This window comes from Leptidea sinapis, chromosome 15 (assembly GCF_905404315.1).
Source record: "Leptidea sinapis chromosome 15, ilLepSina1.1, whole genome shotgun sequence".
NCBI lineage: Eukaryota > Metazoa > Arthropoda > Insecta > Lepidoptera > Pieridae > Leptidea > Leptidea sinapis.
In genome coordinates this window covers 4,638,917-4,665,797 of record NC_066279.1, presented here as the reverse complement: position 1 = coordinate 4,665,797, position 26,881 = coordinate 4,638,917, and the positions used below count along the sequence as shown (strand labels likewise).

Below are 26,881 nucleotides of genomic sequence, written 5' to 3'. Positions count from 1 at the left end.
GGTCTCTTAATTTTATTTGAAACATAGCTCCAAAGGCCAAGTTTTAATAGTACGGATCCTCCATGTATCGTAGTTTTCTCTTTTCAATTGTTCTATGTGCACGTGATTACTCATTTTTCTCTTTTATTCCCGTTTCTGGGCCCATAACCTGTTATATGAGCAAATCAGTGCATTCACCATTATTTAATATAAGAAAATAATTTTATAAATTAATTACAACTTTTTATAAGTATGACAACGTAATAACTACTTTGTAGTCATAGTAACCAAAAGTCACTAATTTCTTCTTCTATGAGTAGGACCTCTATGACACCTTTTATATTATAGAAAAAAACAGTTATTTCTATAAGATGACCTTATACTAGGGAGGTACTGTTTTAGGTAAAGAAGTCGACCCTAATATCGTCAGAAGAGGTTAAAGTCACGCGATAGAAAGATAGGCAACTTCTAGGTGAATAAAAATGTAAGTTAGTAGCGCGGTGCGATGTGAATCACACCTTATTGTATGACCGCAAAAGTCCCTATTTCTTTAGTTGATTTGCGGAGTGAGGCTGCCGTACGTTTTTATATATTCTTTGACTCTACGGGAAATGTTTGAACCTCAATATCTTTTGATCCCGACCACCTAGAAGCCCAAAAACAACGATTTAATGCAACGGCATATTATGGGGATCTGTTCCTACCTATTACTAACTATATTGTGGTTGCTGAGGAATAAAATTTCCAATGTCGTTGTGATTTATGTATATATTGATAGATGTGGTTCAGTTGAAGAAATAAAATGAAAGTACTGATTTCCGAAGATTTTATTACTTTTACCAACAGATCATCAAAATTTGAAAAAATACAACACGGCATTAAAATCAATATCAATCTGATTATGTATAGTTACGCCGTATATGTATTTTCACAAATGAATCAATAAACTCTACACATTCAAGACAAACTATTTTGTACTTAAGAATTCAATTGAGTTCTTATATAATAATGTAAACGTGATTTTAATTTGCACCACTATTAAGCGAAACTCGACCTTATGCTGCACGCAAAAGAGATATTGTTTCGTCGTAAGATAACATTGTGTATTCAAAACAGTTAAAGGTAGAATGGCAGTTATATTATGTATTTTGTATATATTTATTTGCTCAGTTCAAATAACGTCAAGCGCAGATTCATTAAAAAAAACGAGAGAGCTAAACGATTAACAGGACAGACATTTTAAATGAACCACTATGATTTAGGTATCTATCAAATAGTTTCATTTTCATTATTTCTTCCTTAGTCCTTCAAATTATATTCTTGCAGATTTTGAAAATGATTTGGATGATCACAAAAACAAAATTTCATGTGAATGAAATAATTCAATAACAATTTTTTTAGTGATGGCCGTCTAAAGACTTTGGCACGGCACCTTTCTAAGGCTGAGATCTATAGATCGTATGGCTTTGCTCAGACTTTACTTACGTAAAACTTAGCTGAGTGTGTAAGCTGAGCATAATCTTTGATTTCATTTTTATAGTCACTTGACTGCTGAAATTCCAGCCAAACGCAGCAAAACGAAATTAGACAACCTAATGCAAAAGTTGTCTTCGCGTTTTATCACACTCAGCTAAACTTTAGGTAAATAAATTCAGAAAGTCTAAGTAGATATCGACCTAAGTCTTCTATAATTCGAATTATATTAATTATTCGCGACAGTAGGAATAATATTTTATATAAATACACATAAAGTGAAAACTTTACGATTGTTGCCAAAATTTGAAGTATAAAAAAAAAGTATTTGGCATTATTTTGTCTATTAATATCACCAAGTCAAGAGAAGTCTTTAATACGGCACTAAGTAGCCATATTAACAATTTTCCCATGATTTAGTTGTTTTTTTTTATAATTTCAATAAATTTCGTTCGCCGTTAGGACAATGTAGTGAACATAATTTATTTTCTGGAATAACAATATTATGTTATTTAGACCTTAGACTTAGTATACTAGTGTCATAGACAAACACTCTCCTGATCATTGCGCGACTAAATTTAACATATTCATGTGTGCTACAGCTGTTTTAGTATTTTGCTTTTAGTAAATCCCTATGACACATATTGATAAACAGCGTCATATTCACGTATACAATATTTTATTATCTGACACATATTTTTTAAGATTAATATAATCTTTAGAAAATAATATTTTAGTAAATATTTTCTACGAAAATAAACCCCACCAAAATCTGACCTGTGAAATGTTTTCTTTATTTGGATTGTTGCTGTATATAACAACACAATCTAATACAGAACACGACACCGTTCTATTTTTTAATTAATATCCATTAAACACACAAAAAGTTACGATAAAAACACTAAGATGAGAGGACACGCTCCAATTTGACAGGAGACTAATGGAAACTAAATTGTTTTAAAAACGGTTTGTTACCTATCCCGTCTCTTTCACACTTGGGTTTTTGGGTAAGGATAGTTATCTCACTCTCACACAGGGTTCGTCTATAACGCTATATACTTAGTTTTTGGTTTAGACTTTAGACGCATCTGTTTCTCCATATTGGCTCAAATTCCCTCATTTGCTTCAGTAAATATATCCGCAATTATGTCTGCCAAATTATCATTCAAATAGTTTTAACTGATTTGAAACCACATTTTATTTAGCAAATAATCAAATTTATTTACTTTTGGAATGTCTTAATTATATCATATATCAAGCAATTATTGCACACTTAATCATCTAGAGAACAACAAGCTTTAAATACATATATTTCAATAAACATTTAATATATTAATAATTGAACTTTATGTTCTTTAATATTAAACAGCAAAATCGACGAGAAGCACTACTAAGTGTAATTAGATTTTTTTCTCAATAATTATTAATTACCTACTAGAATACATAAAGACTAGCACGTGACAATTTTATATAATTGAACTGTTTGTTTTAGCATTCACAACAGCTATTTAACTATAGTCAACAAGTTAATAATAATATTTGCAATATAATTAATGTTACATACAGGATTTAATGTGAAACACGTATCATCGCAGTACGATAGTCTGTTCGCCGAGAGTTGAGAAGTATTACGAAATACCTCGGAGTAACGACTGCCGCTAGACTATAGCAATTTGTATGTCAGGCGATTATCGCTGCGCGCACTGATCTTCGTGGTACGGGGAACGTTGTTGTTGTGAAGCACAAGGCTGTCGTTAGAAAATATACAGCCGCATCTTGGAATCAGTTCTTAACCCAAACAATGAGTATTAATAGTTCTTATAACAAAAAATACAAGCACATAATATTATATTTTTTTAAATGACAGAATAAAACGCAATCGAATAGCATGCAGTGTTCCGACGATAAATGAAAAGAAGAGGCTTATAATCGACCGTTTTAGGCGCTCAACGTAACAATGTTTGACGATGCTCGCTTTTCGAAGCCGAATTTGAAAGCTTTCCACCCTCCTAACTACTAAGACCTCGTACCACTAGACGGATAATGTACATGCCAGCTGTACTGCGCGATAGGTGAACGAACGTTACAGATTAAGTTTGGGTTTGCCAACAACAATTAAGCATGGGTCGCCATAGCCAGCGGACATCATCATCATTATAACCAAACACTAGCTGCCTTTCTTTCTCTTATCTTAATAAACCTCAATGTGTTTTTTATGACAATAAGGGACGAGACGAGCAGGCCGTTCTGCTGATGGTAATTAATACGCCCTGGCCATTAAAATTCAGTGCTGCTCATGATTCTTGACAAACCCAAAAATTCTGAGCGGCACTAAAATTGCGCTCGTCACCATGGGACATAAGAAGTCTCATTAGCCCTGTAATTTCACTAGCTAAGGCGACCTTCAGACCGTAACACGATAATGTTTACACATGACTGTTTCAAGGCAGAAAAAGGCGCCATTGTGGCACTCATAATTTAGCCGGCATCCTGTGCAAAGGAGCCTCCCACCTACTTACTACTTATAAACGCACACTATTCTTTCTTCTCCTAGAAAATATATTTTAAATGATTTAAGACCAAACTAATTGTCCTAGGCCATATCAGCAGAATGATTACACATACATGTGTCAGGATCAAGTTTGGCCGAGGATAAGTTCGACTTTGGCACGACTCATTTAAGCAAGTGACGAAATAAACAGGTTGAAACCTGTAAACATTTGTCTCGCATGCGTGTAGTATGATAAAAGATTGCCTAGTTTGATATAACAGCGTTAACTAGAATATCATAATCCAAGCTAGCATTTTAACTGAATCCATTTGTATGACACATGTAGGATGATGTTTTTGGCTTGTGACAAACTAGTTTGGGCTAAAATCGGGTTTGGCCAGCAATAAAACCCGGGCAGCGTGTGTTTCTAATTAACATAGCAAGACTGTCTTTCGAGATAGTGGCTTACATAAAATCCTGTATATACGCATTTTATTTCTTCTCTTATAATAATAATATAATATGCATAAAATGCACCATATAATACATTCAAACAGCATTAAGCTAATGATTCAATAAATAAATTTCGCTGTGAGAATATACCTACACTATCCATAATTCAGCTATTGCCTACATACAACCCCAGGATTTCTGTGATCATGTCACTATCTACAAAACAAATTATACTACAAGAAAATTATTTACAAAGAAAGCTCTAATAGTAATATGTAGATATGACATGATTCACAGATCTGCATACCACCGAGCCATCTGTGCATAAGCCTGTGTTTAGTCCATTAAGGGATATTTATGCCAATATTTATAACACAACTATACAAACACAATTACTATTTACAAAACAAATATACAATAACAAATAATAACATAACACAATAAACGTAACACTTATACACAGAATACTAAAATTTTCCCAAATCTACAAAGGAATCATACTGCAGGTCATAACTGTCATATAGCTCTGGATCTTCGTCAGTGGGAACATCATGTAGGGGGGTTAAATACTTCACACCAGATTCTCTATCTTCAATAATTGCCGTATCCTCAGAACTCTCACTGTTGCTTTCCACATAATCATGCAGCTTTCTCTGTTCTTCAATACACATGTTGTTTGTTTCAACATTATCCTCAGTATTGACAGCATCAAATATATTAGAAAGCGAAGCATCTTTATACAAGGGCAAAGCGACTTCGACGCGCGACGAACAAGCATCCTCAGTGAACCTTCCTGAATCACCTATTTCTGAGGCATTAAGAGATAAAGTATCTTCGCTGCCTGTAAGTGAATCCATTGGAACTTCATCAATCACTTCAATATCATCAACTTGATCTAAAACATTATTTGAGCTTGAATTATAATCGCATAGTTCAATATTTGCGTTCAAAGTGACCGATTCGTCGCTTTCATCTCTTTCGACTTGCAAATGTTCCAAATCATCCACGCATTTGGTAGAATCGTCGCTATCAGACAGAACCAACTCTAGACTTCGGTCTAACAGCCCTGTATCAGTGTATGTTGATAAGTCATCTTCAAATACAATTTCGACACTGCGAATTCTCATTAGAGGCATTTTTGTTGGAGACACTTCATTTCCTTTGGCCGTCCGGACATTTCTATAAGAGTCTGGGTTTGTTTCGGTGCACTCACTAATGTCATCATAGTCTATCTCGTAGCTTCTCAAGTCGGAAGCGCAAGGCGAACATTCTGTAGCTCGATTAAATTTTAATGAAAGTGTGTTTGTGTTGGACGAAGGCGTGCGCGTGGTATGCATATAATGTAATCCCTAAGGTTGAAGCGATTCTTATTGTATAGTAGTGCCCAGATCTAGGCCGCCTTCTTCTTGCATCTTCGTAAGGAATTTGAAGACTCTGTTCTCTTCGTCAGTCTGTTTAACCATGTCCACAAGTGCGAGAAGCTTTTTGATGCCGATGAAAATCCTGCAAGTAAAAAATAATAATAATGGGTGCAACTTTAAATCTGACGGCCCCAACACATATGTATATTTATACAAGAAACCAAAGACAAGATGTAAATACAATACTTTTAAAAGATTAAAATTTTTAGTCCATAACAAATCCAGAAAATAGTGTGGATCATGGTAGATTATACAGTATATAATTATGTCTTAATACACAAGATAACAAAATATGCTTAGTCTTTTAGAGGGTATATCAAATTAAAATAGATTTTATGAAAAAGTAACGGCCGAAACAATAACGATTTCAGATGAATATCAATTCTTTTCAGAAAAGACTAAACCACAAATTAAGATATATTTAACGATTGAGAAATACCAAGCCCTTATTAAATATTCACGCCTATTGACTGCTTTAAATAATTAATATTCATTCCGCTCAATTCAGCCCACAACAAATAGTCGTAAGAGGCCAAGTGGCATTAAGAGCCACTGTGTTCAACTTTCATCACAATGATCGATCTGGCACTAAATGTCTTTAGCTTCACGACAGGGGTGGTATCTTTTGATCAGGCGAGATATAGGCCAGATGGGTCACATGCTCGTTCGGTGATTTATTCACATAAATACTTACTTGGCTCCCCTCAGCTCGTGCTGTATCTTGTTCAAGTCCCGCTTGGTGAAGGCGTCGCTCTCCTCTAGGACGGACATGACGTGTTCCGGCTGCGACAGGTTGGGCACGTGCAGCACACCAGTGAACGCCGACAGTATCTCCATATCCTCTAGCACTTGCCTGCAAAATTATTTCATGATATACTATCAAGTCAACACAGATTCCGACGAGTTCTTTTTAAGGGAACGTATTTCCTATTTCCCCACCACGATGAACCAGGGCGCAAAGCAATGTGCCCAATTAGCCGCGTAAGTACCTACTGACTGAGCGAGCAACCTCGCGAGGCAGTTACGCGAGGCAAATCCTTGATTGGTCAAAACCTGCCCGACCCGAGCTGAAAATTGTCGGTTTCTTCCATGCACAAAAGCGCATCAGTAAATTTGCCGCGCGCAATCAAGATGGATGTGTTTTGCCTCCCTTGTTTGTTGCTTGTTTTAAAAGTATGGGTTTTTCCTCAATATTCTGAACACAGAACTTAAAATAACAATGGCGCTCTCCTTGCTCTGGACATCCTATAATTTGTTTTCGTTTTCTTTTTTTTACATAAATAATATAAAGGCAGCGGTGGCTATTGCTTTCCGAACTTACGGTCTTACGCAAAACTGGCTATTAGCCGCGTTATTAGGCATGCGTTAAACTGAGTGCTCGATGCTGAATCAGCATGACGGTGGATTGTGTATTCGGCAGCCTCATGAAAAATATCTATAGACCGAGGCGGTTTCCCGCGGCAAACGACCGAGGCTTCCTCTCGAGGCTGCTCGGTCAGTCAGTACCAGCTATTCACATAGTGAATATATTTAAAGTTTATATACCTCCTGCTGCTGGTGCACAGGATGAGCAGCTTGCGTCCCTTGGGCGGTTGTTTCTTTAGCAGCACGAGCAGAGCCTGCAGCGTGAGGTTGGAGTAACGTGGACCGATTGGCCCGTAGTCCAGCAGCCGCTCAATGTTGTCCACCAGGATACACGAGAGGCTCGAACGGTACGCGTCGTCGAAATACTGTTCAACAATACCATTATGTACTGTAAACATCCTATGTTAATATAACCGACCGTATCTTTCCTAAAATATGGTTGATGGAGCTAATAAAAGGATCGTATATACGAATAATACCTTTATTTGTTTACGATGTGTGTGGATTGATCAATCTACTGTACTCAATAAATCTTTTTATTTTACTTAGTAATTTACAATTACCTTTTTACTTACTCGTGTAAGGCATTATGTATTTTTGTTGGATCACTTTACAATATCATACAGGGTGGCGCAATAGAACGTGCATATTACGTCATCTTTTTTGGTTGGATAGTGGCACTCGTGGAGTTTTAGTAACCATGAGTCACTTCGACGGGAAGCGTCGCACGTTTTACGAGAACGGTCGTTCATACATCTCTACAAGGCGAATGTATTGTTCTGAATATGGATTAACACACATTAATGAAGCTCCGAGTGCAAATTTAATTAAAATATGGATAAAGCGTTTTGAAGAGACCGATTCCACGTTTAAACCACCAGCAAAAGGTCGTCCAAGAACGTCTAGGACCACAGAGAATATTGAGAGGGTGAAGGAGTCAGTAGGAAACAATCCGCAAGTGTCTACTCGGAATCGATCGGCGGCTTGTCGCGACGAAGTTTACAGCACTTTACAAGTAATTTTGAAGTTGGATCTTAAACTGCAACCTTATAAGCTCCAGTTAACACAGGAATGAAAAGAGGCCGACTTCGGAGCAAGGTTGGCATCTGCCTAAGAAATGCTTAGTCGATTTTCCACTTTTGACAACATCCTTTTTTCTGACGAGGCTCAGTTTCATTTTAATGGGTTCGTAAACCGACAAAATTGTCGCTATTTCAACGACGAGAATCCAAAAATGAAACATCAAAATCCACTGCATAGACCGAAAGTAACGGTATGGGCAGCAATCTCAAGCAAAGGAATTATTGGCCCTTTCTTCTTTGAAGATTCACGAGGACGAAACATCACCGTTAACACCGACCGCTATGTTGCGATGTTAGAGGGATATTTGACGACAGAATTTGCGAGATTGAGCATAGCTAATACGGGGACTTGCTTCCAACAAGACGGAGCGATCTGTCTGTCACACATCAAATGACTCTATGGCGGTTGTGAGACAGATGTTTCCTGTAAGACTAATTTCCAAAAGAGGTGATATCCCTTGGTCCACGTAGCCCTGACTTGACGCCTGCTGACTTTTTTTGTGGGGATACCTCAAACATAAAGTCTACATGAACAATCCGAGGAACATCAGTCAGCTAAAGGAAAATATTCGTGAGGAAATGGAAGCTATCACCCCAGATTTATTGACAAGAGTTTTCACAAATCTGCGTTCGCGTTTAGAGGAGTGCCGTCTTCGAGAGGTCCGTCATTTAGATGATGTTATTTAAAAAAAAATAAACTACATTCAATTACCTAATCATTCTATATTTTATTTCAACTATACCTTTTATATTTATTTTTTAGCCTATACTTAATAAATGCACGTTATATTGCGCCAACCTGTATATTGAATTCATCATAAAAAAATCGACTCGTGCATATACAAGCTTATCACCGCATCAACTACCTACAGGGGAACACAACGCGCTTCTAGCAACTAAGTGCTAACAAGTTCAAAATTACTTCTCCCTGTCATGTAATGCTGTAGTGACAAAGGTATGATAATGGCAAAAAGTTTTAAACCTGGAATAGCTATACTTCGCATTACAGATTATGTCCCCTGAAAAAAAAAAGACAATAAAAAATGTGTAAAATACCTTTCTTATCTGCAGGCACTTCGCAGACTCGGTGAATCCGATCATGTCCTCTGGGGAGCAGACTTTGACGAAGGGGAAGTCCGAGAGCTTCGCCAGCTGAGCTGCGAGCGCTGTCTTGCCGCTGTTAGGGGGACCCTCTAGCAGCACTGATACTAGACCTGACATTCCGGAAAGAACTTAATGCATAGGTAGTGCATAGACTTTAGAAAATCAAGACATTATTCTATTTCTGTGTATGTACACAATAATCAATAGTGCTGACATTTTGATAGAAGGAATAATAAAAAAAAACTACATTTATATTCACGAAACCAGCGTTAAGAGGTCATGACAGGCTCCTGATATTCTCTCCTGGGATTTATTACTTCCATGCAAGCCCTTTTTATTCTAGACACATTTGACATGGCTCTTACCGGTGCAACATCGTGGAATTTACGCACACATCGTTTCTCAATACATTCATCCACGGTCACACTATAATTTTGTGCAACCAATCTTCCTTCATCCAACCTCTATCAGTGTCTATTTCTAAACCATCTCAAGTATGAGGCGCTTGCAATTAGTGACATTTAGGTTAGGTAGTATGACGTATGACGACACGATTTGAAAAAATTAACCGGGTTCGTAATTTTCCCGTAGTCTCATGTAAAACTGGAGTGGAATATGGCACAGTACAGCAAATTATGCATAGGAATTTGCCAAGAGCATCATTTATCCCACGGTAACTATAAATCGTAAACAGCCAGGCGTCTCTTAATAAGCACAAATAATTATTGACATCAAATATGTAGTAATGACGCACTTTTTACACAAATTATATAGCCCAAACTAGGCGTACTTTTTACCAGATAAGAATACCTATACTTCAAACACAAATTTAAACATAGTTTACGGAAACAAACTTTGGACTTATTGGTGACAATACAGTTTAAGATTCTTACCACTAGCTTCTGTGGCCCTCGCCTGTTGTATGTATAACTGTCCGTCCTCTAACACGGTAGACACAGGCGATCCCCAGTTGATGATACCGCGAGCTAGGAAATGTTCTAGAGCTTCCGCTGCTGTACCAAATGCCTGTATCGAAATCAATAATTATTGTAGGCCAAGATGCTGGAGTAATAAATTGTTATTATTCAGTAAAGCATACCATTAAGTCTATATTTTATGAGACACCCAGATATATATAGACCTGCGTATGCAGTGCGCTCTACACAAAAGGGATAGGAGATTATGGGAGATAGCATAGATGTGCACGGCATACAATTTTATCCTAATTACTCCGTTAGGGCAGTAACATCTTAGTGCTATTTTCAAATAGGTATACCTATAACGTTGAATGGTATACCATTCAACGGCAGTTGCAGAGCAAATTCTAATAATCGTTATTCTCAAAAAGAAGCACTTTAGAATCGTCACAATATTTTTGGAAAGATTACAGTGCAACTATATAGCTTCGTTAGGACGTTGACTTATGTAGAAGTTCATTTGTTTTGTTTGACATAAAAAAAAAACCATACCTATTTTCATTTGATGGACAAAAAAAACATTCTTCATAATACAATAAAAATACCAAAAACCCACCGGTTTGATGTCATTCTCGAGCGCATGAAGGAAGTCAGTGCGTTCCACCATCAGTTTCTCCATCGCCTCGGGATCCACTTCCACTTTGCTTGAAGCCTTGATCAGCCTGTTCATAGCGGTCGACTGCGCGGCACGAACCAAACCCTCAAGTTCCGCACCGGAGAAATTCTTAGTCAACGCAGCCAATTCCTATTATGATAATGGTAGAATGTTGCAATATTTTTTACTAATTTATGGTCAATCTATTTGCCGATTGTTAGCGTTATCAACATATTTATAATTTTAATTCATTTAAATTTTTATATTTGGTTTATATTATTTAATTAGCATGATTTATTTAATAATACATCTTGTTGTTAAATTGTAATAATCTATTAATATGTAAAATATAGACAGTCAACTGACAACACCAATATGACGTTGTCAAATGTCAGTTGACCACGAATACCGGCATTCTAGTTGTAGCACCGGTACGGAGTGGTCAATTAAAATGTTTTAAATTCTATTATTACAGTAGTTTGTTACTAAATGAAATCTTTAAAATACAATCTTTAATAATTATAAGGTTTGATCTCGAAACAGTGAAAAGCGCTAATACGATGTTTAGTATAATACCGGCAAATCTTAAAAATGCCTTTGAAGTTCTCTCTGAATACAATGTTAAAGTATAGACAACAATGTTAGGTTAGTTAATTAATTATTAATGTTAGTGAAATTAAGAACGATATTTCGAAGAATAACCTTAGAGTCCACATCTTCGGCAATCTTCTTATACTCGCGCATGCGTTTAGTGTGAATATTCAGGATCTGAACCCTGCCCTTCTCATCAGGTAGTCCGATCTCCATCTGTACTTCCAATCGACCAGGTCGCATCAGGGCCTCGTCAATCATGTCGCGTCTGTTCGTCATGCCGATCACCAGGATATTGTTCAGTTGGTCCACGCCTGAATATACGAGTATTTCGTGCTGTTAATGCTACTCTAAATGCAGTCATAATAATGCATTTAGAGTACACATCATTGGTACATTATGCTTACTTTATTATTTTCAATGGTCGTTATTGCTACGTGAAAACTCGCAGCAAAAACTATTTTTGCTGCGAGCGTGAGGCAAAGTAATTTAAATTTCGAACCCCACGTGACCATACATACGGGAATTACTCCGCGTTAAATAAATAAACAATGCGATCCGGTGCGTTCCGAAACTCATTTTAGCCTAGATTATTATCTCATTGTCCCAAAAATTTATTATCTTAATTGTTCCTTTTACTACAACCTATAACACTTTCCTTGCTAGTCGAAGTGAAAAGATGTATGTTTCACACGAGAGCACAGTTTTATTGTCTCGTGCCTTTAAATCACTCACTACCTCAGTAGTCTACATTAGAATCACTCACTACGCTCGTGATTCAATTCTAGGCTACTTCGCCAATTCGTGATTTAAAGTCAGCACTCGCAGCAAAAAATAAAACTTTGCTCACTTGTTGAACAAATAGCTTAGCAAAATTGTTAACCTAGACCAGTGGTCGGCAAAGTGGCACACAGTGGGCCACAGCCGCACGTGGCTCTTTGGCTCCTTAAGTACGGCTCTGGCGTAATAGTAGCTTTGATATACAATTGCTGGATTAAAAAAACAAGTTGATATGGCGCTTTAAAATCGAATGTCTTTCGTGTTCAATTGGAAATATTGGAGACGGAAAAATGTGATCTTAGTTCACATCACAAGTGGTCTGCTATTAATGACTTGGAGAAGGAAGACATGATAATTTTCAACGCTTGGAACAGTATTACTGACTCTAACTATCAGCTGAAAAAGCTCGCGTTTGCTGTTCTTTCCCTTTTTATATTTATGCAAACAATCTTTTTCAAGCATAAACATTATCAAGAGTTAACTGAGAAGTCGCCTTATTGATGAGATCTTGGAATCATGCTTACCTTACATTAAAAACAACAAAATACAAACCTGACTTACTCATACTTTCCAAGAAGATGCAAGCACATTTAGTGTACTACTTATTTAGTGAAATAAAAAATACTAAAAAAGCAGATTTGACTCACAATTTTTTTTTAATTCTTGTAATGTTCATAATTGGCTCTTTGGCTATAAGTTTGCCGACCACTGACCTAGGTCTAGACCTAACATAATAATATTTACCCTTTCTTTTTTTATTAAATAGTAATGGTGTGGCAAAGGGGCTCCTGTTTCTGCGATTAAACCCCTTATTTGGGTCCATTTTGCTTGCAGTGTTGACCGGTTACACCAATCAACCTAGCATCTTTCAGAAGTTCAGAAAACTCCTGGAATGTTACTAGACTTCTCAGAGCGCCCTATTTATAATATAGTAATGTGTTATTTCTTTATTTGTAAGAGCCCTACAGTAAGTGAACAATAATTTAGTGGACGATATTTAAACTCATCATAAAAACCCTGTATTTTCTCTATTGTTATAGATACATAAAATAGAAGTGTGATATATACAAACTTCGACAACAGCTATATGTCAAAACAATAAGGAAAGTCGTAGCTTCACCAAGTCAAAAGATATTGAAATACCTTCCCTTTCCACTAGGCACAATAAATAATTGGATGTGGATGATAAGATTTGTAAATACAACAACAGACTGTTTCTTGAAGAACATTAATAGAAGTATTCACACTTTATAACAGGGTAAATAAGGAAATATATATCCATCCAAAACAACTTTATGAATGTAAGAAAATGCTAGTAGGTTGGATAAATTCAATCACTTATACAGATACTGAAGAACTTTTAACACAAACATAATATTAATAAAACCGTATTTACATTTTAATATAGACATACAAACAACACTCATATAAAAGATTCATTCATTTGATCACAAATACACACTGACTCACACACACCTTATTATACCTCTCACACCTTACTTATCACTAACACACACCCAATGCCTCATATTACATGTTACTTCTTAGTACACATATTTCTTTCCTTACAGCTAACAACATGAAAAGAGTATATTAAAAATTATACAGAATAGATACGCCATTTAAAAGGAATACTATTAACAGTACAATAAGTATGTGACAAAGTAGTTTAAGACAAAAACGAAAAATACTAGAAAAACTTACAAGAAAAAATTAAATAGAAAGAAAAGAAGAAATCGTATCCATATTGAGAAACTGAAACGGTGAGTAGGTAGGTGTGAGTAGTGTGAGTGAATGTGAGAAGTGTGAGTGAATGTGAGTGGTGTGAGTGAATGTGAGTGTTCGAATATAATGTTTAAATTACGATGTGAGACTAATAATTTATCCTGAATATACTGATGATTAACTTGAGAAGAAAAGAATATACTTATGATAGACTGTATGAATATGAATATTGATTTATGTGCATACTTGATAAAGGAAATAACATTTTGTATGTGTGTTTATTCATGTCAAGAACTGACCATCAATCTTGGAGAGCAGCTGGTTGACGACAGTATCGTGCACGCCTGTGTTCCCGCCAACCGAGCCCCTGGCTTTGCAAATGGCGTCGATCTCGTCAAATATTATGATATGCAGGCCGCTGTTTGGACCGCACTGGAATGATAAAATTACTATAGCATGGTCTATTAGGAGTATATAGAGTATATTCGCACGACACGCCACAAGTTAGGATATCATCCCCCCACCATCTGGATGTGTGGTCCTATGGTCCTCCACAGCGCGGTTTTCAAGGAACTTTCTTCCACATACTACAAAGCTGTGGAATTAACTTCCTTGTGCCGGTGTTTCCGGGACGATACGACATGGGTACCTTCAAAAAAAGCGCATACACCTTCCATAAAAGCCAGCAACGCTCCTGTGATTCCTCTGGTGTTGCAAGAGAATGTGAGCGGCGGTGATCACTTAACACCAGGTGACCCGTACGCTCGTTTGTCCACCTTTTCCATAAAAAAAGATTTAATTTAAAAAATATAATTATATTATAATAAATTGAAGTTTATTTATAAAATTCCGCCATCAAATCTATTTTTAAAGGTAAAAGGATAATGATTCAGTGTTATATTATCCTTTTTTTATCATTGTTATTGATTAATTGTAATCCATATTTTTGCTGCTACGAATTAACAGGTATTGTATTCTAGATAATGTATTCTCTATGAAATGCCTTTTGATGGGCTAAATTTTCCGCACATTTATCATTGTAATTTTTATATTTTTACACCATCGGAAAGTAGAGATTTCAACAAACAGAACACGCCGACGTTTTGAAAATGGCTGCCATTATGACGGGTGAGATTTCGATTGAAAATGTGGGTTCTTTTTCGATATTTGAGATAAAATAAGGTTATGAAAATAAATATTTCAATTAAAATAAATTATAGTATGTTTACATATATAAAGAGGTAACTTAAGAGGTATAAAAACAAAAACCAAGAACTTGGTTTATTGAATTTCTCAGATAAATTTTGAGGTTATGTGAAAAAAGTGTCAAAACAAAAGTGGTAGATCTTTTTAATGCCTACAACTTTGCCGATTAACTTTTTTCCATAGGACTTGTAGTTATGCCGAACTTGAGATAAACCGTTTTTTACCCTAAAACACCACTTCCCGACCTCGGATCGTACGTAATTTATTTTTCCTTTCATTTTTGTTATATTTTCTTCATTTTCCAATAAGTTTCATCCCACTATTATTTTGTTTCACTTATTATCATTTTCAAAGTTTTCAGCACTGGTCAATTAGTTGGGTCCTTTTCGTAAAATTTTCAATAATGCATCAATCAGGGGTGAATTCGTTCGGCGGTACTCTCACTGACATAATTTTTGTTTATAAAAATTTCTTACCCTTTTCTCCTCTTCCTCGGCGTCTGCAAACAAGCGTCGAATGTTGGCCTCACTCTCACCAACATATTTGTCCAATATTTGCGGCCCATTGACAATCTTCGGTTCACGGGCGTTCAACATCTTCCCAATCTGACGAGCCATCAGTGTCTTACCAGTACCAGGTGGGCCATACAGAAGAATACCTTTCACGTGCTTACAACCTAAAAATTCACAAAATATTATTATTTTAACACTTAAAATTTAAAGAAATACCATTGCTTCTATGGTACAGGAGGACAAACGAGCGCACAAGACATATAGGGCTTTTAAGGTACGCGCTTTATTTTGTGAAGGTACCGTCAAATTAAGATTTGTTATTAGAGCGCGAATCGTGTGACGCGAGGGCGTCCTAATAGGGACACATTTTGACAGTGATTAACGTTTGTATGTTTATACTCACGCGCGTTTGACAAGCACGAGCTGTCATTTTATTTCACTTCTATTCACGCCTTCCTATTTACATTACTTCGATATGGCAATGTATTGGGCAGCACATATTATATTTCGGTTGATTTTTGGGTAAGTATATAACAAAATATCTATATATAATATAAAACGCTGTACGTGTAAATAAAGGTCCTAGAGAATCTCACTGTGGCCAGACACCATACATAGATATATGGGCATAATAATTTTTGTACTGCAATATGCCTAAATACTCGGCACATAGAGGTTAAGGTCATTGCATTCGTCTAGACTCTAGTGTTATATGCTAAACCTCTACATCCTCTCCTCTACCTCTACTTATCTCATTCTAGTACATTCTATAAAGCAAAGAAAATCATACCCAGTTGCTCAACTACTTCGGGTGGGAACACACGGGATGCGAAAGCTCTTCGGAATATCGCGTTGAATTCGTTGTCCAGACCGCCGATGCCCATTTTACCGAAATCCCAGTCAGGATTTATGATCGACTGTCGTGGCTGTTTCCTGAATTAAAATTAAAACTATAAATTTACTTACTGAACAGCGGCATTTCGGCTCACTCAAATGACACCAATTTCAATTTGTTTTATGGAACGGAGGACAAACGAGCGTACGGGTCACCTGGTGTTAAGTGATCACCGCCCTCCACATTCTCTTGCAACACCAGAGGAATCACAGGAGCGTTGCCGGCATATAAGGAAGGTACGCGCTTTTTTTGTAGGTACCTATGTCGTATTGTTCCGGAAACACCGGACAAGGAAGTTCATTCCACAGCTTTGTAGTATGCGGAAGAAAGCTCCTTGAAAACCGCACTGTGGAGGACCGCCACACATCCAGATGGTGGGGATGATATCCTAACTTGTGGCGTGTCGTGCGAATGTTCAATGATCTAGTGCTGCATTAGCCTTATTAGCTCTTTCGCGAACATGGACATGGCAAGGGGCTTTAGCCAGACATACATAATGGTCCACCTTCATCTATTGTAAAGTCAACGGCGATTAGGCATTCATCATAAAGAGAATACATTCTGAATGCTCGATAGATGAATTGAAATATTCACCTTAGGGGAGTGTTATAATGTATTAAATATTCGCATTTGCGTATCATTGCCATCTGTTAAGTTCGGATTTGGTACGGCCATCCGACGCGGTCTGGTATCCAACCATATTTAAAGTTAAAAAGTCAGTTTTTATTTGCATAAACATGTAAGATTGACATTTGATGATATGTCGCATTGTCCATCGCTCAATATTATAATAATTACCAGATGGTACGACGGTATATCGTGGCATTTGTCGTGTCGAATTCTACTCTTAGTTACATCGTATTCAATGTCGAAACGATGATAGAACGAACGAAACATTTTTCGATATTCTCGGTCTAACCTTACTCTTAGTTGAAAATGTCAGATACGAATATTCGAATTCGACAAACAATCAAACGTCACTTTTACGATAATCTCCGCGACACCTTCTAAGCTGTCGTTGCTATTATCGATTCAAGTTGTATAGATATATTTGCCATACAATATACATACTTAATAAAATTAAAATAATTATATGTGATTTACTATGCAACAGGATTCATTTACTACCAAGTAATTTAAGTCATTTTGTTGATCGTTTGCGCTTAATTCATTCAAAGCGCTTAATTCTAACATCGTAAAAAAATCAAAATATTAGTCTATGGTTACGATGTTGTTACGACAAACGATATGGAATACGAACATTTGTTAGAGTAGGGTAGGTGCGATATATTCGTGTTATTATCGTATCGTTCCGAATATATCGTTGTCGATTTTGCGAGTAGACCTACGGGCCACGTCCGATGGTTCGGTCGGACCAAATCCGAACTTAACAGATGGCAATGATACGCAAATGCATCTCAAAGGTAAATTACATTTGTGTGATACATAATACAATAAATTATCAGGGATTTAGCTTTATGCTTTCAACAATAAAAATTTAAGATAATATAAGATATATAATACAACGTCACTTACATTGTAAAACCCAATTTAATCAATCCAATAAAATAAGAATTAAGAGTTCCAGTAAAGCATATTTTCGAACACAGCATATTTGTTTGTTTGATGATAGAAACTTATGGTAAACAAACTCACTCACCCCTTAGCTTTTCCGACAAGGTTCAACGATGAGTTCTCAGCCTTATCGAACTGGATGCACGCGTCAGGCAACAGTCGTCCCAATTTGACACGGCGTGGTACTGCGTTCGCGCCGGACGCCAGAGCTTGGACGTCCACGGCTGAACATATTTCACTATTGAGACATTGATACAACACACTGACATTACTAACGTCACTGTCAGGCCTACATTTTCGCTTCGCTTTTCTATTTTCCAGAACCTCTCACTACACATCTCGTTTACAAAAAAATTTTCATTGAAATAATCAATAACATACACAAAAAAGTATGGAGGTTGAGAGGAATATCATAAAATATTATTTTCTTGGTCAACACATAAGCCGAGGTATTGAAATCTAAAGAGTGTGTGCCTACTACGTTACATACAATGACCAGGCTATGGACGTATCAGACACGGATAAAAATACACACGAACGTATTATCAGCGAAGCACAAAACAATATTTGACGCTCTGTGCAAGAGGCACGTGACATATCGGTCATTATCTTTCATACAATGAATATTTTTTGTACCACAGGAACCTAGTACGGTCATGTGAAGATACGTTGTAGTGGTCACACGTCAAACCTCCTTTATATAGGATGCCGGCTAGAGGTATCACAGCGGATAATTTTTCTACCTTCAACAACGTTGATGTTTTATTTAAAATGCGTAGCTTGTAAAATAAATGAGGATTTTTAATGCGCAGGGCCTTTGGTTTTGATGGTTCATCATTATAAAGCTTAGATTAGCACAATTATCATTTATATATCTAATATATAAAGTTCTCCTGTCACGGTGTGCGGGACCGAACTCCTCGGAAACGGCTTGACCGATTCTCATAAAATTTTGAGTGCATATTGGGTAGGTCTGAGAACCGGACAACATCTATTTTTCATCCCCCTAAATGTTAAGGGTGGTCCACACGATTTTTTTTTAAATTTTTTTGACTTTTTTTTTAATTTGTTTGATTATGAGTCAGCATTAAAAAATACATACAACTTCAAATTTTCACCCATCTACGATCAACAGTTACAACAGTGAGCTAGTTAAATTATAATACAATCATAATATATCACAGTATAAGTATTTAGCATGTAACGCCGAATTAAATATGCTTATGTACTATCGGGACTATGAGGTAACTAAGAGTTATATTTGCAGTTAATATATTTCAAATAATCATACCTTCTAAGTTCTTGACGATCAACGATAGAACTTTCTTGTCTTGGAAGGCAAAGGCCAACTGCTGGCCCACAGTGAACACTTGGTTCGAAAACTGGATGAGGAAGTCACGCGCCATCTGCTCGGAGTCGTATGGCTCCATTGATGTTCTTTAAAAATATATAAGCATTTTTGTTGTACATAATAAAAACAGTTATTTTTAAGTATACTTTTTAAGAAAAAATACTTCTATAAGCACTGTTTGAGTTAAGTCCATTAATAGCGAATGAGTATACTGGGTTATTGAGAGTAATCTTGTCTCAAGGTTATGTTGACTAATGTTATGCCTAAAGGTTGCTCGGAATCTATCGTTTAAAGTAAAATAATATTTAGCAGAAGGGCATATTATTACTGATGATCATGTCAACGACTTGGTCTCTCTCTTCTCATCACTTATCAACCACGTCTGTCTCCGAGAAGGATAGGCAGAATTTACGGTCAAACATTTGCATCCTTCATGACTTATTACATTACAGGCTATTCACATCGACCCTTTCATGTGAACTTTCTTATATAAGAGAACTAAACCGCACTGTTGTCGTGGTCATCATCACGAAGTGACTTCTTTTGGGGCAGATGTTATTTAACCCAAGAGCATTCGCCACTTTTCCCCGCTGGCCGACAGCCGGTTACACTCGTTCAATGGACTGCAAACAGCAGTTAATTTGATCGGACCATCGCATCGGCAACCTTCATCGCCCTATGGCACCCTCCACATTACCCTGGTGGTCGATGGACTCACTCTCGCGCCGGAAGACGTGTCCGAAGAACTCAAGAATGCGACCTCGAACTTTTAGGGCATTTTTATTTGACTTCGGGAAATTGGGAGTTTCACTAATTTAAAGGCGAAATTCAAGGCGGTTTTTTGTTGTCCCATTGTAATTACTCGATTAAATTATAGATTTAGCCTGTGGTGTACAATGTTTAGTGATTTTAAGGCAAGAATAACTATAAATAGAGATAATTTTCAGTTATCATCAGTCAACCCACTCACTCATTTGGTTTTCCTATCACAAAAAAAAAAGGTTCATAGAGGCATTTACTGTCTGGTATATTAGGGAAATTTAATCTCATTTAATTAGAAACTGGTATTTATTTACCAGTTGTTATAGAACATTAATCAGATGTTTTTTTTTTCTTTATGCATAATCAATAAAAATGTTGTAAAGGACTTACGTTTTCTTCAGCATAAAGTCAGCTTCCAGTGTAACACTGCAAAGACATTCTGCACTTTGAGGCTTGAAAATCCTGACATCTATTGGCTGTAAAATAAATATAGAGGTCATAATAGTATTTTAGTGAAGTGAAAACTTCTTTAGCTGCGTTCGGCACTTTTGGTAGGGGAAATTCGTATGGGTTCGCGTCACCGACATGCTCATGAGTGGCGCAGGCGATAAATAATTAAAAAATATATAGCTAGTTACACCTTTTGAATGGCTGAAATATCGTGAGATCGCGTCACTGAAATGATAGCAGTATATCTGTAGCCTTACAGCTGACACATTGTGCAACATAAGAGCTGTGTTTATCTTAAAAGTGAAATTGAATGGATTTAGTGAAAAGTTCAATGTGTATATACTGTGCATTGTTGAAATAGCATTTTTGTCTATAGCTGCCAATTTTTTTACCTCAGTGTTTGTATTATATCACATCTGTCACAGGGAGTAATTTGACTTGACTCCTGCTACCATGCTTGACTTGCTCATCATTTGGCAATCATAAATAAGTGGGGTTGATCTTCAGAGCTTATATATAGAAAACGAAAAGAAGGAATATGTATTGGTAGGTGAATTGAAGAGGAGGCAATCTTAATCTTTCAGGAACAATAGGCAATAACCACCATTAAATTAATAAAACTTTCGTGGGTCATTATTAAACCATTTATTAATCCGGCTTTACTCACGTTTGATCGTTGTCGATACCGACTAGTTTCGGACCATTCGGAGAACCTTCAGCAGGGTGGGTGTGGTGGGTTCGCAATAACGTCCCACCCCTTGACACCAATACCTACGAGCCTAAGTACTACAGTAAGAGGTGGGACGTTATCGCGAACCCACCACACTCACTCACGAAGGACCTCCGAATGGTCCGAAACTAGTCGGTACAGACACCGATCAAACATGAGTAATCCGGTTTAATAAATAATAACCTAATAATAATTATTTATATATGGACAAGTCCTGTGGGAATGAATGTATTTTTACTTTTATATGTCATATTGTAATAATTTGATATATTTTGATGACATACAAATATCAGAAGCCGTCATTGAAGTTTCTAAGATAACAAACTCGTTTTTTGCTTTTCAAAGTCATTTATTTAACCAATTACAACAAAGAGTTGCTTGAATGATTGACAAATTCAAATATTTTTATTCAAAATAGGATTTATAATCACTTATTGAACGTCAAAATCTACCACTCATTCAAAAGAGACTGCCTCAGACCTGAGAAGAATGGGCGCAAGAAACTCAGCGGGCTTTTCTTTTTTTATATAAAATATGGATTACAATGTAATATCGTACAATAAACATTTATAATTAAAGAGCCTGAGGGTGTTCGCTTTAATCCCAGTCCGTGGTGTCATTAAGAAAATCGTTTATGCTATACTAACCTTTCCCACACAAACAAAAGTTTTTTAACAATTCTTTTAAATTTCGTAACACATTTGTTTTGTACATTTTCTGGGATCATATTGTAGAAGCATATACATCGCCCAACAAAAGACTTACTAACTAGACCCAACCGAGTAGTAGGCATAACAAGTTTATGTTTGTTCCTAGTGTTAACATTATGAATGTCACAGTTTCTAGAAAATTCCTCAATGTGCTTATGAACATACAAAACATTATCAAAAATGTATTGAGAAGCAACAGTCAAAATGTTTATTTCTTTAAATTTTTCTCTGAATGGTACAACGACACGGCAAGGAAGTCATCTCCGATTAGCTGGAATCTTCGGTGTTACATTAAGATGTAGTCTCACTCTGCATCCCCTACCCTGCTCAAAGGAGTTATTTAGCTGGATACCAGCAGCCAAACTCCCACATGATGACAACTGTCCTTCAACAGCCGCACATTTTCCGAGAAACTTCTTGTCTCATACAGCCACTTTGTAGAATCAATTACCATCTGTAGTTTTCCCGAACTGATACGACTAAGGGACCTTCAAGCTTACAGCATTTTCCAACATCTTTTAATCCCTGGTGTTGTGGATACCTATGGTTGGTTGCCGCACCACATCCCTTCACATGAGCCTTATGCCCTTTTTCCCCTCTTATTTATTTATTCAAGCTTTATAAAACCATACAATGTTGGGTTTTATTACATGGTGTCTAATGTACCTACACATTAGTTGTGTTTAAATGAAAAAGTTTAAGATTAGTTTCTTTTTAGTGTTCAGTTGTATAGAAACAAGGCTCCTCTTTGGAGTAAAAGATATTCATAATCTTTTTCCTATTAAAGTGAAACTTTTATTACATCGCCTTAAACTTTTTCGTCTATGTGTCGCATGTCGCGTGACGGTCGGGCGGCGCCTGCAGTTCGCATATTGGATGCAATTGCGTTCGGGTCGAAGAGTAGGTTCGAACCCCACACACTTGAAAAAGTTTTTTTTATTTTATGAAAATGTAAAGCATAATATATAAATTTTGTTTTTTTTTCTATGCTGATATTAATACCTATGTTATTTTGTAAAAAAAAGTTTCACTTGCAGCGTGGTTTCATAAAATCACACAATTGCTTTTTTGTGATATGATGAGATTGATCTATAAAAAGCTTTACAAGAACTCTCTTAAATTGTTATCAAAGTTTTATTACCTGTCCAATGGATAGTGTTGCCCATTTCCTCTGTGGAGCTGAAAATCCAACAGTTCCTCTGTCCACTCCACTGTAAAATCTAACACTGAATACGAAATGCTGAGAGGGTCCCGTTGATATTTCAATATGTCTGTAAAAGATTATTTATATCTTAAGGAAAACTTTATCACACACAATGAAAATAAAGAAGAACCCACCTAATACGATTTCTCATATAATACGCCATTTTGTTAGTCCCTTGAAACTTACATGTTTTCATACATTTCTAAACGCTTAGTATGGTTCGCCCACCATCCCGTTTAATACGCTTCCAACATGTACCTATTATTTCCATTTTCATATATGGCGCTCAAACATGGACTTTAAAGAAAGCAGACCGAAAACGAATCGATGCCTTCGTAATGTGGTGCTGGAGAAGGATGTTGGGCATACCTTGGATAGCCGAACTAATGTGTCGATCCTGAAACAGCTGGGCATTGTGACTAGGCTCTCTACCATCTTCTTGCGTAGGGTCCTAGAATACTTTGGTCATCGCCAGAAGGGATGAAGACAACCTGGAGAGACTGATGGTAACAGGGAAGGTATAGGGAAGAAGACTAAGAGGAAGGAGCCCCATGCGATGGACCGATCAGATTCGCACTGCCCTTGAAACCACTGTCCACGACGCTTTACACTCTGCTTCCGACAGGGGCAGATGGCGGCAAATAATACGCAAAAAAGTACTCTGTCGAGATGATCACGACCCACAGCACTGAGGCAACCGACGCGAGGAGTAACGATGTCCCTATTACCTCTTATGGCAGCTGTTAGCGGTCAGTGAGACAGTCCATTGATGACAATGTGGCACCGTACGAAATTCGATCAATTGAAGAACTTATTGAGTATGTGAATAACACACAAAAAGAGATAAATTAATACAAAGATGAGTTAACTCTGATTTTGTCTAACACCCTGACATTATTAGCTGTTAATGATTTAAGATGCTATGTAGCTTCTTTGAATCGAAGCAAAGACACACTGCAAAAGTTAAATTGTGTTGAAAATATTATAATTGCTAAATGCATCTAATCTTGATGTCAAACCAAAGTAAATGATAACAAAATAATTATAATAACGTAAACATAATAACACCATAGTGTTAAAAATTGAAATAATAGTCAGAACTATAAAAATACTACCTATAATCTTTAAATACATATATTTAATGTATAATTTTATACCTATATATTATATATACGAAATTATAACATGTAGTTATAACATAATAAATTTCCGAAGCGGTAGTAGTATCTAGTAGTTATTAGAAGTGACATCAAAAAGAATTCTAAAGGAATCAATTTTGAGAAAATAAATGCCATTTATGCCTTTTAATAATATGTAGTAGGTACACTTTATTTTCCATATCCAGCATAATTTTTTTTTAATGCTTTCTCACTTAAGACACATTTTTTGATGGGTCCCTGTGAAATTGTCTTAAATGGGTTTTACTGTATTTAAAGTCTAAAGAATCAATACATTCCTTCTTGAACCAAACATTTTTGATTCGGAAAATATACTTTACAGAAAGCTGACTATAAGACAGATTAAACACTCTCAGATTGAAAGTATCAGATATAATGCAAAGCTTCAACCAATGCTTGAAGTTAAAATATAAACTTAAGTTGCAGAGTTTTATTGTTAATATTACAGGCACAGACAGGGCAGGATTTAAACTTAATGCCGCCCCTGGGCATCTGGAAATAATCCGCCCCAATACTGGAATTTTACTTAAACTTATAGTTTATATATTTTATTTTTCAAAACTAAAATAACTAATTTATTGCAGAAACATTATAAAAAAAAATACTAATTAAATTATCAATTTATTATTTTAAATCTCTATTGAAGTCATTGATTAAATCGTTTTTATTATTAATTTTTACTAAACATGCCAAAATTATAATTTACAAATAATGGATAAATTGAATTTCTTGAATTATCAATTAAACCAAAAATTATTAACAGAATTAATTAATTATATTGAGCAATCTTGATAAGACTAAAAAAAATATTTTTCAATTTCAAAATTTGCCACCCTGGGCACTTGCCCCAACTGCCCCTAGTGTAAATCCACCGCTGTGCCGCACAGACTTATGATTAAGTAAACTTAATGCTTACTTACCTTACCTTGCACTTAGTTTTATTTGAAGGAAATACCTAATTATGTTCTATCTTATGTATTATCTTTTGGATGCACCCACTGTGTCTCCAATTATGTGCAGCTTCACATTATTGCAAATCACAGAATACTTGACAATATAAGCTTTATCTTCTTGTGTTAATATTTTTTCTAATTAAAATTTCAGACGTAATTGATCATGTGTAACATATAACAATCAATAAAAATAATATTCATGGTTTTTTACATAAAAAAAAAATAATTATATTTTTTCAGGCAATTTCTAATTAGTTTGTTGGTTTGTATGAGATTATTATTTTTATTTAATTTCAGAGATGGTGGGTATAAAAAGAGTTGTGGCAGTCTGATGTAATTTAATAATTCTGTGATAACTCATCACACATTAATATGAATTAGTTAAGTAGTTTGTAGTAGTGTCTAGGTTCTATATCAATAAGTAATTGCTACAATATTATCTGTTTATTATAAGTTGTAATCATCTCTAATGGCAGATGTAAATCAGATATTTAAATAAAATTAACTTAATAAAAATTTAATTGAATAGATACTTACTTGACATCACTTGGAAAATCATCAGGGTTTATGAGAGCACAATTTGTAATTGCCAGTTCATCTGAGGGGCATTTTGCTGCCTTCATACGCTGAAACCATCAGTAATTCTATTAATAATTATATATTTATTGCGAATTTTGCTATTTTGGAATCCATACTACCTATATTACTATATACTATACTTATTACTTAGTGTAAAGAAGACTAAATAGTTTTTCATATAAAATAAACAAATATCTGAATGGAGATCTATTTTAATTTTTGTAGAATTCCTAAGTTAATTATTTCATAACAAATATTAATTAAATTACAGAAAATTTTAGTTACTTACGATTGAAGACATTTTTCAGTTTCGACTTTTTGTTATGATATTTTATGATTCACGTTGAGCGAAATGACATCAACCAACAAAATCACTACCAATAATTTGGATTTCACCTCAATGTTCATCGGCCAATGGACCAATCACGCCCCGTTCCGTTCGAAAATGCTGCATTCAGTAAATGAATGAATTGGGAATTGGGTTGGGGTTTGAGACCGATGTGGAACTTTGCAGATCAATACTACTGAAAAGTGTTGCAAGAGAAATAATAGTTTAAAAACAACTAAAAATTAAATTGAAATGAAAAATATCTAACAAATAAAGCCAAGAAAAGTAGCAATAAAAATAAATATAATATATACAAGTAGTTTTCATTGGACCTTAGACATTCAGATAAATATATATAAATAAAAAATTCAGATGTCTCAACTCAACAATATTATACGAAAGACTGTATGGT

The 26,881-nt window shown here is 35.8% G+C and overlaps 1 protein-coding gene across 1 annotated transcript; it reads right to left on the bottom strand.

Moving 5' to 3' along the window:
• Nucleotides 1-790: 790 nt before the first annotated feature.
• LOC126968262 (vesicle-fusing ATPase 1-like) lies at nucleotides 791-26,656 on the bottom strand. The gene is made up of 16 exons (XM_050813148.1): nucleotides 26,431-26,656; nucleotides 26,100-26,188; nucleotides 23,369-23,498; nucleotides 20,728-20,813; nucleotides 19,516-19,661; nucleotides 18,310-18,448; nucleotides 16,545-16,687; nucleotides 15,719-15,918; nucleotides 14,336-14,468; nucleotides 11,643-11,845; nucleotides 10,902-11,090; nucleotides 10,262-10,394; nucleotides 9,321-9,478; nucleotides 7,363-7,547; nucleotides 6,512-6,670; nucleotides 791-5,899 (listed from the first exon to the last, which is right to left on the bottom strand). The coding sequence occupies exons 1-16, from the start codon at nucleotides 26,440-26,442 to the stop codon at nucleotides 5,764-5,766; spliced, it is 2,241 nt and encodes a 746-aa protein (XP_050669105.1). The 5' UTR covers nucleotides 26,443-26,656; the 3' UTR covers nucleotides 791-5,763.
• Nucleotides 26,657-26,881: the final 225 nt, after the last annotated feature.